Source organism: Lipotes vexillifer, unplaced genomic scaffold (genome assembly GCF_000442215.2).
Source record: "Lipotes vexillifer unplaced genomic scaffold, Lipotes_vexillifer_v1.1 scaffold2194, whole genome shotgun sequence".
NCBI lineage: Eukaryota > Metazoa > Chordata > Mammalia > Artiodactyla > Lipotidae > Lipotes > Lipotes vexillifer.
Window position 1 is genome coordinate 49,342 of NW_006777784.1, and position 12,587 is coordinate 61,928.

Genomic DNA, 12,587 nt, shown 5'->3' on the forward strand with positions numbered 1-12,587 from the left:
AGCAGGAAGAGCCCCCGGTCAGTAACTGGGCAGGCAGAACCCCATCAGCCCATCACACAGTTGGAAACCAGTGCCTGCCCAGAACTCCTGTCCCAGGAGCAAACTAGCCTGGCCCAGTTCAGACTCCTGTCCTCCGTCTGGGCCGTCCAGATTATCACCTGAGGAATTAGTTATTGTTGTTCTTAGTACCCTGGTGATGAAATTCTGTAGACTTTGAGTAGACTGCCTCAAAACGATATTTCCCATAACTCTGCTATTTTTAGTGTGCTGTCTTAGAGATCCATATAGCACATATACACGACATAGCCGATCCACCCATAATTAGCCAAAAGAAAGTCACAGTGCCCAGTACATTTTCAGAATATAAAATACATCAAAGTTTAGAGCATTTAAAATCAAAGCATGTGGAATTCTTTAACCAAAAATATGTTAAACATCAGTATTTTATGTATGTATGGATTTGAAATTTGGCAGCGCAGGCTTTTGATTTTCCAGATCATAAGGGAATTAATTTAGGAACAAGCCTCGGAGCTTCTTTTTCAGGGAGGAGAGGGATTGCTCAGTGAGTCACCAGCTGCAGCCACAGACTCCTCAAAAGTTAATTGAAAATTTCACCATGAGACCTTTCTTTAAGAGCGAAAAACGAGAGGACCGTTGGCTTTATGAGATTAACCTCCCTCTTGGACTGCATGCTGATAAGCACAGGATGCTCTGCGATGTCATTTGTTTTACTTCTTTAGGCTTTTCAGTGGCTCCAGTGATTCCCTGGGTGCCCACTGACAAACTTGGAAAGTCACACTTTTCCTGAGCATCCAAGTTAATAAATCAAACCCAGTGATGTTTTCTACACAAGTTTGAAAGTGGAGGAAATCTCCTTTCCATTATTAATGAGCCCTCACAGACAGTCATACTCCAGAGCAATTTGTCATAATTTCAGAACCCCTGGTGTCCCTTTGTGTTCGGGTCACTGGGAAGGGAACGTTTTGTGAGTAGCTATCTGATGCTTCTAACACCACTCTTGCAAAGACTGCTGAAGAGTTTTATGAAAACATATGATTCTAAAACATTGAGCTTTTGTCAAATGCTAATGAACAATGAAAACACAGTTCCCCAAGTCTGCTGCTCTCCCCTCTCCATATGTATTCACATATATATGTAAAATCTGGCTTTCAAGAATCACTGTCTTTTATCTTGTCTTTGTCTTGAGCCTTTATGGGACATTTACAACTTTATCGTGGTCTTGGACAAGTCACAGCCTCCTTCAATGTAGTTTTCTTTGCCTACACAACAGGGATGGTTATGCTGGTGTTTGCAAGAATAAAGTTTGGCAAGGTGTCAAGCGAAATAGAAATGAAAATAGCTTTGTTACAATTTGCTGTGCTGTCAAAGGGATAGAGCATCTTTCCAAAGATGAAGTAGATGCTTATGGTACGATCTCTCCAGATGTGGCTTACAGTCAGCCACATTTTTGTGCATGCAGAGTTACTTTTACTTGCCTGAGACTTACATCAGATATATCTTAAGAGAAGAAACATACACACGGTTATCTGAACCTGTATTCGTGAGCCACATTCTAGAGTGTTCAGTGGTTCAACATTTATTTTCTGCCAATAGTAAAATTTTAATGTAGTGGTAAATATACTGTTGTTAAGCCCAAGTTTGTGTGCCTGATGCACGGTGAGGCCAAACAAGTTGGAGTTGGAATAGGGAAATGTTTATTGCAGGGCCAAGCAAGGAGAATGGGTGGCTCGTGCTCAAAAGACCCAAACTCTCCAGTGGGTTTCAGGGAAGAGTTTTTGTAGGCAAAACTTGCAGGGAGGTCTGCTGGGTTGTGTGACCTTCCTCCGATTGATTGGTGGGGAGGTAACAGGGTGGTGTTCGGGAATCTCGGTCATCAGCCTTCAGGTTCCAACCAGTGTGGGTTCCACATGCCTGTGCTCAGCCTCAAGTTACCATCCTCCGTCTCTGTGTGGGGGCTTAGTTCTTGTAGAAGAACTCAGAGATATGTATCAGATTGTTCTGTGCATCCCCTCACAAGGAACCAGGACCCTGCCCCATGCCTGCACTGTTGTTTCTGGACCGCCTTTCCCTTGTTTCTGCATTCCCTCACTCGTGTAGTTAGTAACTGCTTGAAACGCGCTTTGGAGCTCAGGGAAGGTCTAGGAGGCTGAAACCTCTTTCCTACAAACAAGAAACAGGGGACACAGAAAGGCTTTTGTACCCAGTAGGGCCCCACGGGGTTCTGTCCGGTTTCAATACGAGTTTGTACAATTCCATTACAGGTGCTTTGGGTGGTGTTTATAGGAAATAGAAAGGGATGATTTTCAGGTCCAGGACAGACAACTCACTTTGAATCACTATATTAATAAGACAAAGACTATGACAGCGACAGTTTCATACACACAATTTTGAGTTGCCAAGAGAAAAATCTCTCTTCCATTGCACAATCTTTATATTTAACCATCATTGGGTCTTTTAGGAATGAATGTCACTGATGACAAGGAAAAAGGCTCAGCAATAAATTGTGGAGAATGATCACTGTGTCATATAAACAATTGATGGCATACATATGTTCTGTTACATTAGGTTAGCAGGGTCATCACGACATGGAAAACCAATTTTAGTAGGCTGTTCTACAAAACTTGGAATGGCTTTCTGCCAAAATTTAGCATGTAAAGTTTAGTTGGCACTATTCAGTTAGAACGGGCTTAGTGCCATGGTAAAACATTTAAGCCTTTGGTAGAGATTTAAAGAAACAGGAAAGGATGGATTGTTAGTAATTATGTTGAGCAAGATTACCCATCTATATCTGTGTCATCTGTTTTACTACTATGCAGTCTTGAGTAGGACATCAACTCTCTTTGCTTTTCCTGCAGTCTCTAAAAAGTGTTTGTATTGGTTGTCTAGCACAAAGACGACTGAATGGGTTTCCAGCTTGAGTGATGGGCGATGCTTGCAGTGCTGCTGTCTTGGCTGTAGCAATAGGTCTAGTGACTTTTCCATTGTGTTTCTTTCAGGTTGCTTTCAGCTATGTAACATTTTTCGATCCCATGAAATGGAAATTGACCAGTGCTTGCTGGAGTCCCTCCCCCTGGGCCAAAGGCAGCGGCTGGTAAAACGCATGCGCTGTGAACAAGTCAAAGCCTACTATGAAAGAGAGAAGGCTTTTCAGAAGCAGGAGGGGCTCCTGAAAAAGCTGAAGCGTGGGAAGAATCAAAAAGTTCATTTTAACCTTGCTGACATGATACAGGATGCAATTATCCACCATGATGACAAAGAAGGTAACGACAAGAAAATCGTTTTCTGATATGGTGCTTCATATTTTTGGTTTGTTGTTTTTTGGTGGGGAAGTGGGACATAGAATTTCTTTTAAATATTAGAGGTTTTCTTTTAACTGTCTGAAATATTCAAGAAAAAATTACTCGTTTCAGTGAACATAGTTAAAGGTCCCAAGTCTCCTCGTAAAAGTGAAAAAAAGGCAAAATTTTCGTAAAATCGTTGTATATGATTTTTTAAGAATTACCTGCCTGAAAAGCAAGTTGTTGATTCAAATCGATAATGAAACTTTTCCCCAGTGAAATTGTTTCCTTGATGATGAGATCGTGTTGTAAAATTTATTATTTCATACCTGGATTTATATAAAGTAGTGAAGTCACTTCCCCCCAAAACTCTGAAGAGAGAAGAATCAGTCGGCTTATCCCTTAAAGTTGTTTGGCTTTTGTTGCATCAAATTTTATTAAGCGTGTACTCAATCCAAATTTCAGTTGCCTTTACAAGATTATGAAGTTTCTTGTTTTTTGTGTATTCTTTTGTATGAATTTTTTTGGTTTGTTTTTAGAATCTACTTTCCAAAGTTCTAACGTGAGAGAGACTTTCCAGCTGTAGGTATAAACGTAGAAAGCTTCAAAGAAGCAAATATAAGTTAATTTATCTTGATTGGCTCTAAAATTACTGGTTGGGTTCATCGAAAGCAGGTATGCAGAGTACAGACCCATGACCCGTTAACTCCATTTCAAAATCAAAATCTCTGAAAAACAAGGGTTTTTTTTGGTAACTTAGGTGACAGTGGCAAAGTCGTCCCAGAGCTATTTATATTTTTAACCTGTCCAGGCTGGAAAAATCATAAATTTAGTAACATTGGTCCCAAAGCTTTCAGCGGGAATTGTGGATCTAAGAAAACCGACAGCCCATCCTATACAATAATAGCAATAATAAGAAGACGAAAGTGGTTCTTTTTATGGTTTTGTGTGGGCATGCTAGTCAAACTAGAGGACTCTGAGAAGCTCTGAGATTTTTTTTTCTTAAAATGGAATGAGTGGCAGAGAATCTCCTGGTTGGGAAGGACCTAAGAGATCACGTCGTACAACCTCTCCTTTTACACGTGAAGGAACTGAGATGCAGCCAAGGCACCACATCCTCTAGAAAGCTGTCCCAGAGCACTTTTACCTCCTATTTTATTATTCTCTTCTCACTTATAGCTCTTCGTTGAATGGCCATCTGCCCTGTGAAGCTATAAGCCCCTCGAGGGGCAGGGGACTGTCTGTCGGGTTCACCGCACCCCTTGCCCCTTCCAGGACTTTCCGGTAGTGTGGAGGGGAAGAGTGAGCAAGTTTACCCAGAGGTAAACTAATTGTTGTCTCTAATCGTTGGAGAAATCCTAAATTAGAACGCAGGTGGATTTAAGCCCTGTATCGATTTAACAGTAAAGAAACAACAAGAAAATATTTACAAAGTTATAAAAACTTCTGTGTAAAATAACTACAGGAAAAGAATAGCACCTAAGTTAGTGTCAAAAAGAAATTAAGCGTGGTAAAATAGTAAGCCCAGAGAACAAGAGGAATCTATTATATATTATATTGTGTTATGTATTATAATACTTTGCAAAGACAGTGAAGTCATAAAATCTGAGTTAATACTTTTTAAGGAGTTGCTATAGGCTTGGAACTGGGCTGTCACTTGGGTGACCAAAGAGCAGGAAGAGAGATGAATCCTATCTTCAGAAAGACTCCAGTCCAAGTACAAAGAGAGAAGAAAACCTCAATAAAATAGAAAACAATACATGAGTAAAAATGAAGTCTGGTGGAAGTGGAGTAGTTAGGCAAAGTTTTTTGGTGACTGTGATTTTTGAGAAACGCTGATCTTGATGGTTGCTTAGAGCTTAGATCTTTGAAGGAAGGAAAGAAGAAAACCGTTGGGCAGCAGTGCAGGTGAACAGCTGCAAAGAAGTGAGAATCCCTCACAAGGAGGTCTGTCTGAAAGGAGTGGAAAGTGAAGATATTAGCTGCAAAGATGGTTTAAAGTAGATAACTTTAGTGGGGATGCTTCAAGGTCTGGTCTTAAAGCAGAATGCAGTGGGAATGATCGTATAGACCTAAGAAGAAAATTCGTATGCTACAAATGGTTTTTCGCAAAGGTTAATCAGGGATAAATATCCGTAGGGATGCACTGAAGGGTGAGAATAAGAACTGGAAGCAAAGACACCCACTAAGAATCCATTGATGAAATGTTAATGGAGTGAGCTTGGTTGGGGTAGTAGCAGTGGGAATTGGGGCAAAAGAACAGACCCAACAGTCATATTCCATGGGAAAAGTACACTCACTCATCAGATATCTACTGAGTCTTTATTATGGTCCAGACAGCTATGAATGGAATAGACAAAATCGCTACCTACACGATGCTCAGCTGTCTTGTGTGGGTGACCACAAATAAAGTTGAACATGTAGTTTGGTAAATAATGATAAATGCCGAGGAGTCCATAGTTACCTCCTGAAGGTATATGAGGGAAGGAGCTTTTCAGGTGAGGTCAAAGGCCCTGATGGAGAAACCAGTGTGGTAGGAGCAGATGGAGGACAGCCAGACCACATGGAGGCTGGGAGGTCGTCGAAAGGGCTCTGGCTGTTGTGCCTAGTGCCTGCTGAAGCCATTGGGAGATTGAGCAGAAGAGAGACCTGGTGGCACTTATGAGTTAACAGAATCAGCCTGGCTGCCACATTCTGACCCGACTGAAGGATTTTGAAGGCAAAAGCAGGGAAACCGGTCGGGAGGCTCTGTTGATAAATTCAGCAAGAGATGATGGTGGCTTGGACCAAAATGGAACAAGGATGTGGTGAGAAATAGTCAATTTGGGGGTATATTTTTAGAACAGAGCTGACAGGAAATGCTAATGAACTGGTGATTGGGAGTATAATAATTTTCTATTGCTGCCATAACAAATTAGTACAAATTTAGTAGCTGAAAATAACACAAATGTATTATCATATAGTTCCATAGGGCAGAAGCCTGGTGTGGGTCCCACTGGGCTGAAATCAAGGTACCATCAGGGCTGCTCCCTGTTTGGAGTTTCTGGGGGATACTCTGTTTCCTTGACTTTTCCAGTTTCTGGAGGCCATCTGCATCCCTTAAATCTTTGCCTCGTCCTCCATCTTCAAAGTCAGCAACGGTAGATTGAATCTGCCGCTCATGGTTCGAACTGTTGTTTCTTTTCTGTCCTTGCTTGCATCTCCCTGACCAAATCTTTTGCCTTCGTCTTCCACTTCTAGGGACTCCTGTGATTGCGTTGGGCTCACCTGGATAATCCAGGGTGATCTCCCTATTTTTAAGGTCAGCTCATTAGCACTCTTAATTTCCTCTCTCCAGATAATGTAACATACTCACATGCGTAACATCAGAGGGCAAAATTCTGGAATCAGAATCCTACCTGCCTTTTTAAGGAACCTCCATCCTGTTCTCCGTAGTGGCCCAGCAATCCCACTACTGGGCATATACCCTGAGAAAACTGTAATTCAAAAAGAGACATGTACCACAATGTTCATTGCAGCACTATTTACAATAGCCAGGAAATGGAAGCAACCTACGTGTCCATCTACAGATGAATGGATAAAGAAGATGTGGCACATATATACAGTGGAATATTACTCAGCCATAAAAAGAAACGAAATTGAGCTATTTGTAGTAAGGTGGATGGACCTAGAGTCTGTCATACAGAGTGAAGTAAGTCAGAAGGGGAAAAACAAATACTGTATGCCCACGCATATATATGGAATCCAAAAAAAAATGGTACTGATGAACCTAGTGGCAGGGCAGGAATAAAGACGTAGACATAGAGAATGGGCTTGAGGACACGGTGGGGGAAGGGTAAATTGGGACGAAGAGAGTGGCATGGACATATATACACTACCAAACGTAAAATAGATAGCCAGTGGGAAGCAGCCGCATAGCACAGGGAGATCAGCTCGGTGCTTTGTGACCACCTAGAGGGGTGGGATAGGGAGGGTGGGAGGGAGGGAGACACAAGAGGGAGGGGATATGGGGATATGTGTATACATATAGCTGATTCACTTTGTTGTACAACAGAAGCTAACCCAGCATTGTGAAGCAATTATACTCCGGTAAAGATGTATTAAAAAATAAAATCCTACCTGCCACGGGAAGTGAGAGGTTCATGGATAATATCAAGTTTGTTACGCCCTGAACAATCAGAAAAGCTAAATGCTCTTAACTGTGTTAGGGGGGGCCTCTAGGAAGTGAGAATAAGAAAGGCAGTGTCGTGTTGGCTGGAGATACAAACTTGAGACACATGAACATATAGCCCAACGATTCTATAATATCACTTAGGGAATGAGTTTAGATAACATTATAGGAAGAACAAGGACTGAGTCCCAAGGAATTCCAATATTAAGAATTGAGTGAGATGAGGTAGAACTACCAGAAGAGGAAAGGAGAAAAATGAGGCGAGGGTGCTTTTCTTGGAGCTAAATGATAAGAAATTTTCAAGGAGGAAAGAGCCTGCTTAGTCCCACGGGAGGAAGACTGAGGAGGCTTGAGTATGGTTAGAAATATGGAGATGATTAGTTTTGGTGAATTGTAAAAAGCAGAAATCTTAAAGGACTGAGTTCTAAGAGAGGGGAAAACAGAAATGGACACGGAGAATATACAGAGCTCTTTAAAGGAGTTTTTTTTTTTCACTTGAAGTATAGCTGATTTATAATGTTGTTAGTTTCAGGTGTGCAGCAAAGTGATTCATTTATACATATATATATATAATATATATATATATATATATATATTATATATATATATTGAATTATGTTCCCTGATAGGTTATTACAAAATATTGAGTTCCCTGTGCTATTCAGTAGGTTCTTGTTGGTTATCTCTTTTTTATCTAGTAGTGTGTATATATTCACCCTAAACTAATATATCCCTGAGGAGAGAAATGAAAAGGGACGCCTACAGAGGGAAGAGAAATCAGGGGTCTTTTTAATGATGGGAGAAATAACAGCTTGTATGTAGGCTGAAAAAAATAATTCATTTGAGAGGGGAGAACCGGTGGCATCGGCATAGGGAAGAAAACTGCTGGAGTGAGGTTCTTGAGTTTACAGATGCTGATGAGATCTGAGACCTAGGTGGAGGGTTTGCTTTAGCTAAGACCAACGATAGCAGTAGTTCTCAGCCCTGGCTGCACGCTAGGGTCATCTGGGGAGATTATATTTTTAATTTCAACATCTAGGCCCTACCCGTAATGATTCAGATTCAGTGTGTTTGGAGTGGGGCGAAGGCAGTTTTCAAAAATGTCTCAGGTGTCGTGGTGCCCAGAGAGGGTTGAGAAGTTCCAGTCTAGGGTTATGGGTGGAAGGATGTGGTGACGGGTGCTTATGGAGGCTCTTCCTGCATCATATGCTTGCTGATGGAAGAGCTGTGGCTGTCAGCTAAGAGTGGGGCTGGGGAGGAGGAATTGGAGCTTAAGGAAAGAGGGGAACATGGAAGAGTGGGGGGAATGAATGGACCAGAGAGAGACAGTATGAAAAAAAGGACTTATAGGTAAAATTAGATCTAAACAATAAAAAAGAAAGATCACGGGTTGTCACGGCCTCTCCATTTCTTTGTTTTTATTCTTAACTCTCTGATTTACTACCCTAAAATTTTCCTGTAGCCCCACATTTTGCTTGGTCTAGTGACCCATGTAAGGTATTCAGAGTGATGGGTACAACAGGAAACAGAAAAAAAAATCACACACACACCACAATATTCTTTGCACTCCTGCAATGCACGACGAACTGTAATAAATCCTTCCTATACATTACCCTGTTTATTCTTTAGGGCAGAAAAACACAAGCATTTTCTGAAGATTCTCAGAGAGGAATGTCCTCCAATACAACTTACATAAATTTATTTCTCCCAGGAAAGACTTTCTGTTACTGATGGAAGCAAGGATGATGTTCAGTAACTGAGGTCAACATTAGCATCAAATGATGAAGAAATAGTTGAGTGACTTAGAATTCCGCAAGAGTTTTAATTTGTAAGAAATGATTAACATTTTAAGTATATACATTATTGCAATATAAAATAAAAATTTCTGTGCCATAACAGAATACTCTAGACCTGGTGGCTTCAACAGCGGACATTTCTTTCTCACAGTTCTGGAGGCTGGAAAGTCTAAGAGTAGGATGCTGGCCAGTTCACTTCCTGGTGAGGGCTCTCTTCCTGGCTTGAAGGTGGCTACCTTCTTCTGTCCTCACATGGTGGAGAGAGAGAATGCTCCTGTCTCTTTTCTTTTCTTATAAGGGTACTAATCCCATCACGGCAACCCTATCCTCATGGCCTTACCCAAACCTCCCAAAGGCCCCCCCAATCCTAATGTCACATTGAAGGTCTTCAATATATGAATTTGGCGGGGGGACACAAATATTTAGTCTGTAACAGGTGGTATATTCATTTCATACTTGGAGCTGACCCAAGAATGAAATATCTATCTATATCTATCACTTCTTTTGAGACTCTTGTCTACCTGAAAATTCCACCTGAGTACCAATGTACCTCACTTTATCAGAGGAAAAATATTAATTCCTTGCAAATGGAAGATATTAAATTGCATTGAAGGGGTGAGTAATCTCTTCAGAGGCATTAAAACCTCTCTAGCACATGTTTTACTTTTTCTGGAAATGTATCCAGGACAAAGTTTTCATTTAGTCATGGTAGTCATATTTTCATTTATTCTTAAGCTACCCAAATAGTCTAATGTACACATTTATACAACTGAGAAAGTTAAAAATATTGCCATAAGAAAAACTCTTTCCATTTAAATTATTGTTAAAAACTTTGCAGAGTGTGTATTTGTGTAAATTATTTTATCTCTTATTTTCAAGTTCTTTCACTGGCTTGCTGAGTGTAAAAGATCAAATATACTTTTTCAAAGGACGACATGCTATTTGTGCTAAGGTTTATAGTGTCTCATTAACAAGCAATTCACAGATTTTTGTTTAACTTTCTAAATGTTGCATTTTTGTAAGTGTAAATTTAGTATCTTCGACACTTCATTGTTCTCTTCTGAGAGCTGGTGATTTTTTAGTGTGTAATCTGTCATTTTAATGTACTCCATCAATCTAAAATGGAGTACATTTTAGATTCAATAATTCTTTTCCATCTAGAAAGGAAAATTTGTTCTAAATTGTTTTAGGGGTTTCAATTTAACTGTCTTTGAGTTATACCACATTAGAAAGAGAGAGAGAGAGAGAGAGAGAGAGAAATTTTCTCTATATGCAGAGAATATTTAAATGAGAATGCAATTCCACTGTTAGAATTGCTACTCCCAAATACCATGTTTTACTAATAGTCCACAATATGTTTTTTCTAAAAGTAATATAAATGACAATGGAGTGACTTCATTATGCTTTTACTATTTAGCATTCTACAGATGTTTTCAACACTGTCTGTGCTTTATATGATTTTAGTCACTTAATTCTTCCAGCAGGCATATTCAGTAGGCAGGATATTCTCCCGGCTATATGGGTGAGGATAATTAGCCTTAGAAGAACTAATTACCATCTCAGGTCTACATGAGTTGAGAAGCCATGTTTTTGTTCATAACACTACACCGTCTCTCATGTTGATTTCTTTTTTTAAAATCACTTTATTGAGGTATGCTTGACAGACAAAAACTTGTACACATTTAATATATACAACTTGATGAGTCTGGAGATAAGTCTACCTCTGAGAAACCATCACCAGAATCAAGGCCATAAACATCTACCACCTCCAAAAGTTTCCTCCTACCCCCTTCATTTTTTTAATTAGATTTTTTTTCTTTTGTGGTAAGAGCACTTAATATATCACCCCTCAAGCTTATTTCTGATGCTAAAATGAGCTAAATCATCCGCTTCACAAGTTGATTTCCTTCCATTTGCCATTTGGAATTCTTGCTTTCTCTTGTCTAGTGGAGATTTCCGTCCGCTGTTAAGGGGCCAAAGGCATGAACAGATATTCTTTAGGCTCTGGTGTTTTCCTTCCTCTTTGCCTTATTAATTTAGATACCAGATATTTACTGAGGACCTGTTTTACTCCAGACACACAAAGCACTTGCAAGCACAGTTATAGACCTGTAATGTCAAACTTCCTTTGTATCTCCATTTTCCTTAAAATTCTGAGTCCTCACTGAGGAAAAGAGGAAACTATCAGATTAAAGCAATGTGAGACTCTGTTTCCTTCTCCTGTCTCTCCAACCCCTGGTCCTCAGTTCCTTGGAGGGCTATGGTCTAAGGTCCATGGTCAAAGCTCCGACCTTAACTCCTCTCTTCCTACCCATCCTCCCTGGAAGGTCTCACATTTCACCTACTCCGATGATTCCCAAATCATATCCAGACTTTTCTCCTCAGCTCCAGATGCCACCATTCTGATGCCCTTACATTTCTAACTTATGATGTTCAAAACTGAATATTTATCTCCATGTATTTCCCAAATCAAAACTTCCTCTTCTGTTTTCTATTTCAGTTAATGTCACCACCATTCCCTTGGTCTTATGGCCCAGAAATCTGGAGGTCACATTGATTTAGGTGCACATTTGTAAAGTACTGAAGGTTGTACCTCCCCTGAATAATTTATGAAAAGTATCAGATATCTGTATATTATCCTGAGCCTTCTAAGAATATGCCTAGACTGCAATGAATTCTTACCATATGTTGGATGATCTCCTGAGAGGCTCCACTTAGAATTTTGTAAGTAAATCGTTAAGACCAAGTGTGAAGCCTTGGGTCAAAGGATAAATTTCGTATGTTCCTTAAGTGTTTTATATATGAAAAATTAAATGAGACTCTGGTTAACTTAAAGCTCATGAATACTTAGCCCAGCCCTTTCCCTGCATTTACTAGATTGGCACAGAAGTTAAAATTATGCAGTAGTTGGCTACCACATAAATTTGTTTAACCTTTAAATTTTAAAAATTTATATACCATTTATATTTATTAGTATCTAGAGTATAAATGAACTAATTATAGTTTTTCACCACTACCATCCAATGATGCTGGCTTTATGAAGATGATCCATGTGTTCTGGCACTGTTTCCCCAGTGGAGGCTGTGTATTTCTACCAAATGCAGCCCCACTCTCTTTCCTAACCTCTCCATCACCAGCTGCACAAACAGGCAGGTAGAAAATGAGACAGTCCCTCAGTAAATTTAAGCTGATACCTACAGAAATTGATACTGAGACTCTGCCACCTTGAGAACAGTGATCAAATCCAGTAAGTAGGTACCCAACCCTTGTTCCCTACTTGCATTCATTCTGAACGTAATTGGGTGTGATGTGGTTGAGTAC

The 12,587-nt window shown here is 40.0% G+C and overlaps 1 protein-coding gene across 1 annotated transcript in view; it reads left to right on the forward strand.

Moving 5' to 3' along the window:
* Positions 1–12,587, forward strand: part of MYO16 (myosin XVI) — a 463,256-nt gene that overhangs the window by 47,124 nt on the left and 403,545 nt on the right. The window contains exon 2 of the mRNA XM_007451283.1: positions 3,018–3,281. Coding sequence (XP_007451345.1) covers positions 3,056–3,281 — 226 coding nt within the window. The 5' untranslated portion in view covers positions 3,018–3,055. The remainder of the gene's footprint in view (positions 1–3,017; positions 3,282–12,587) is intronic.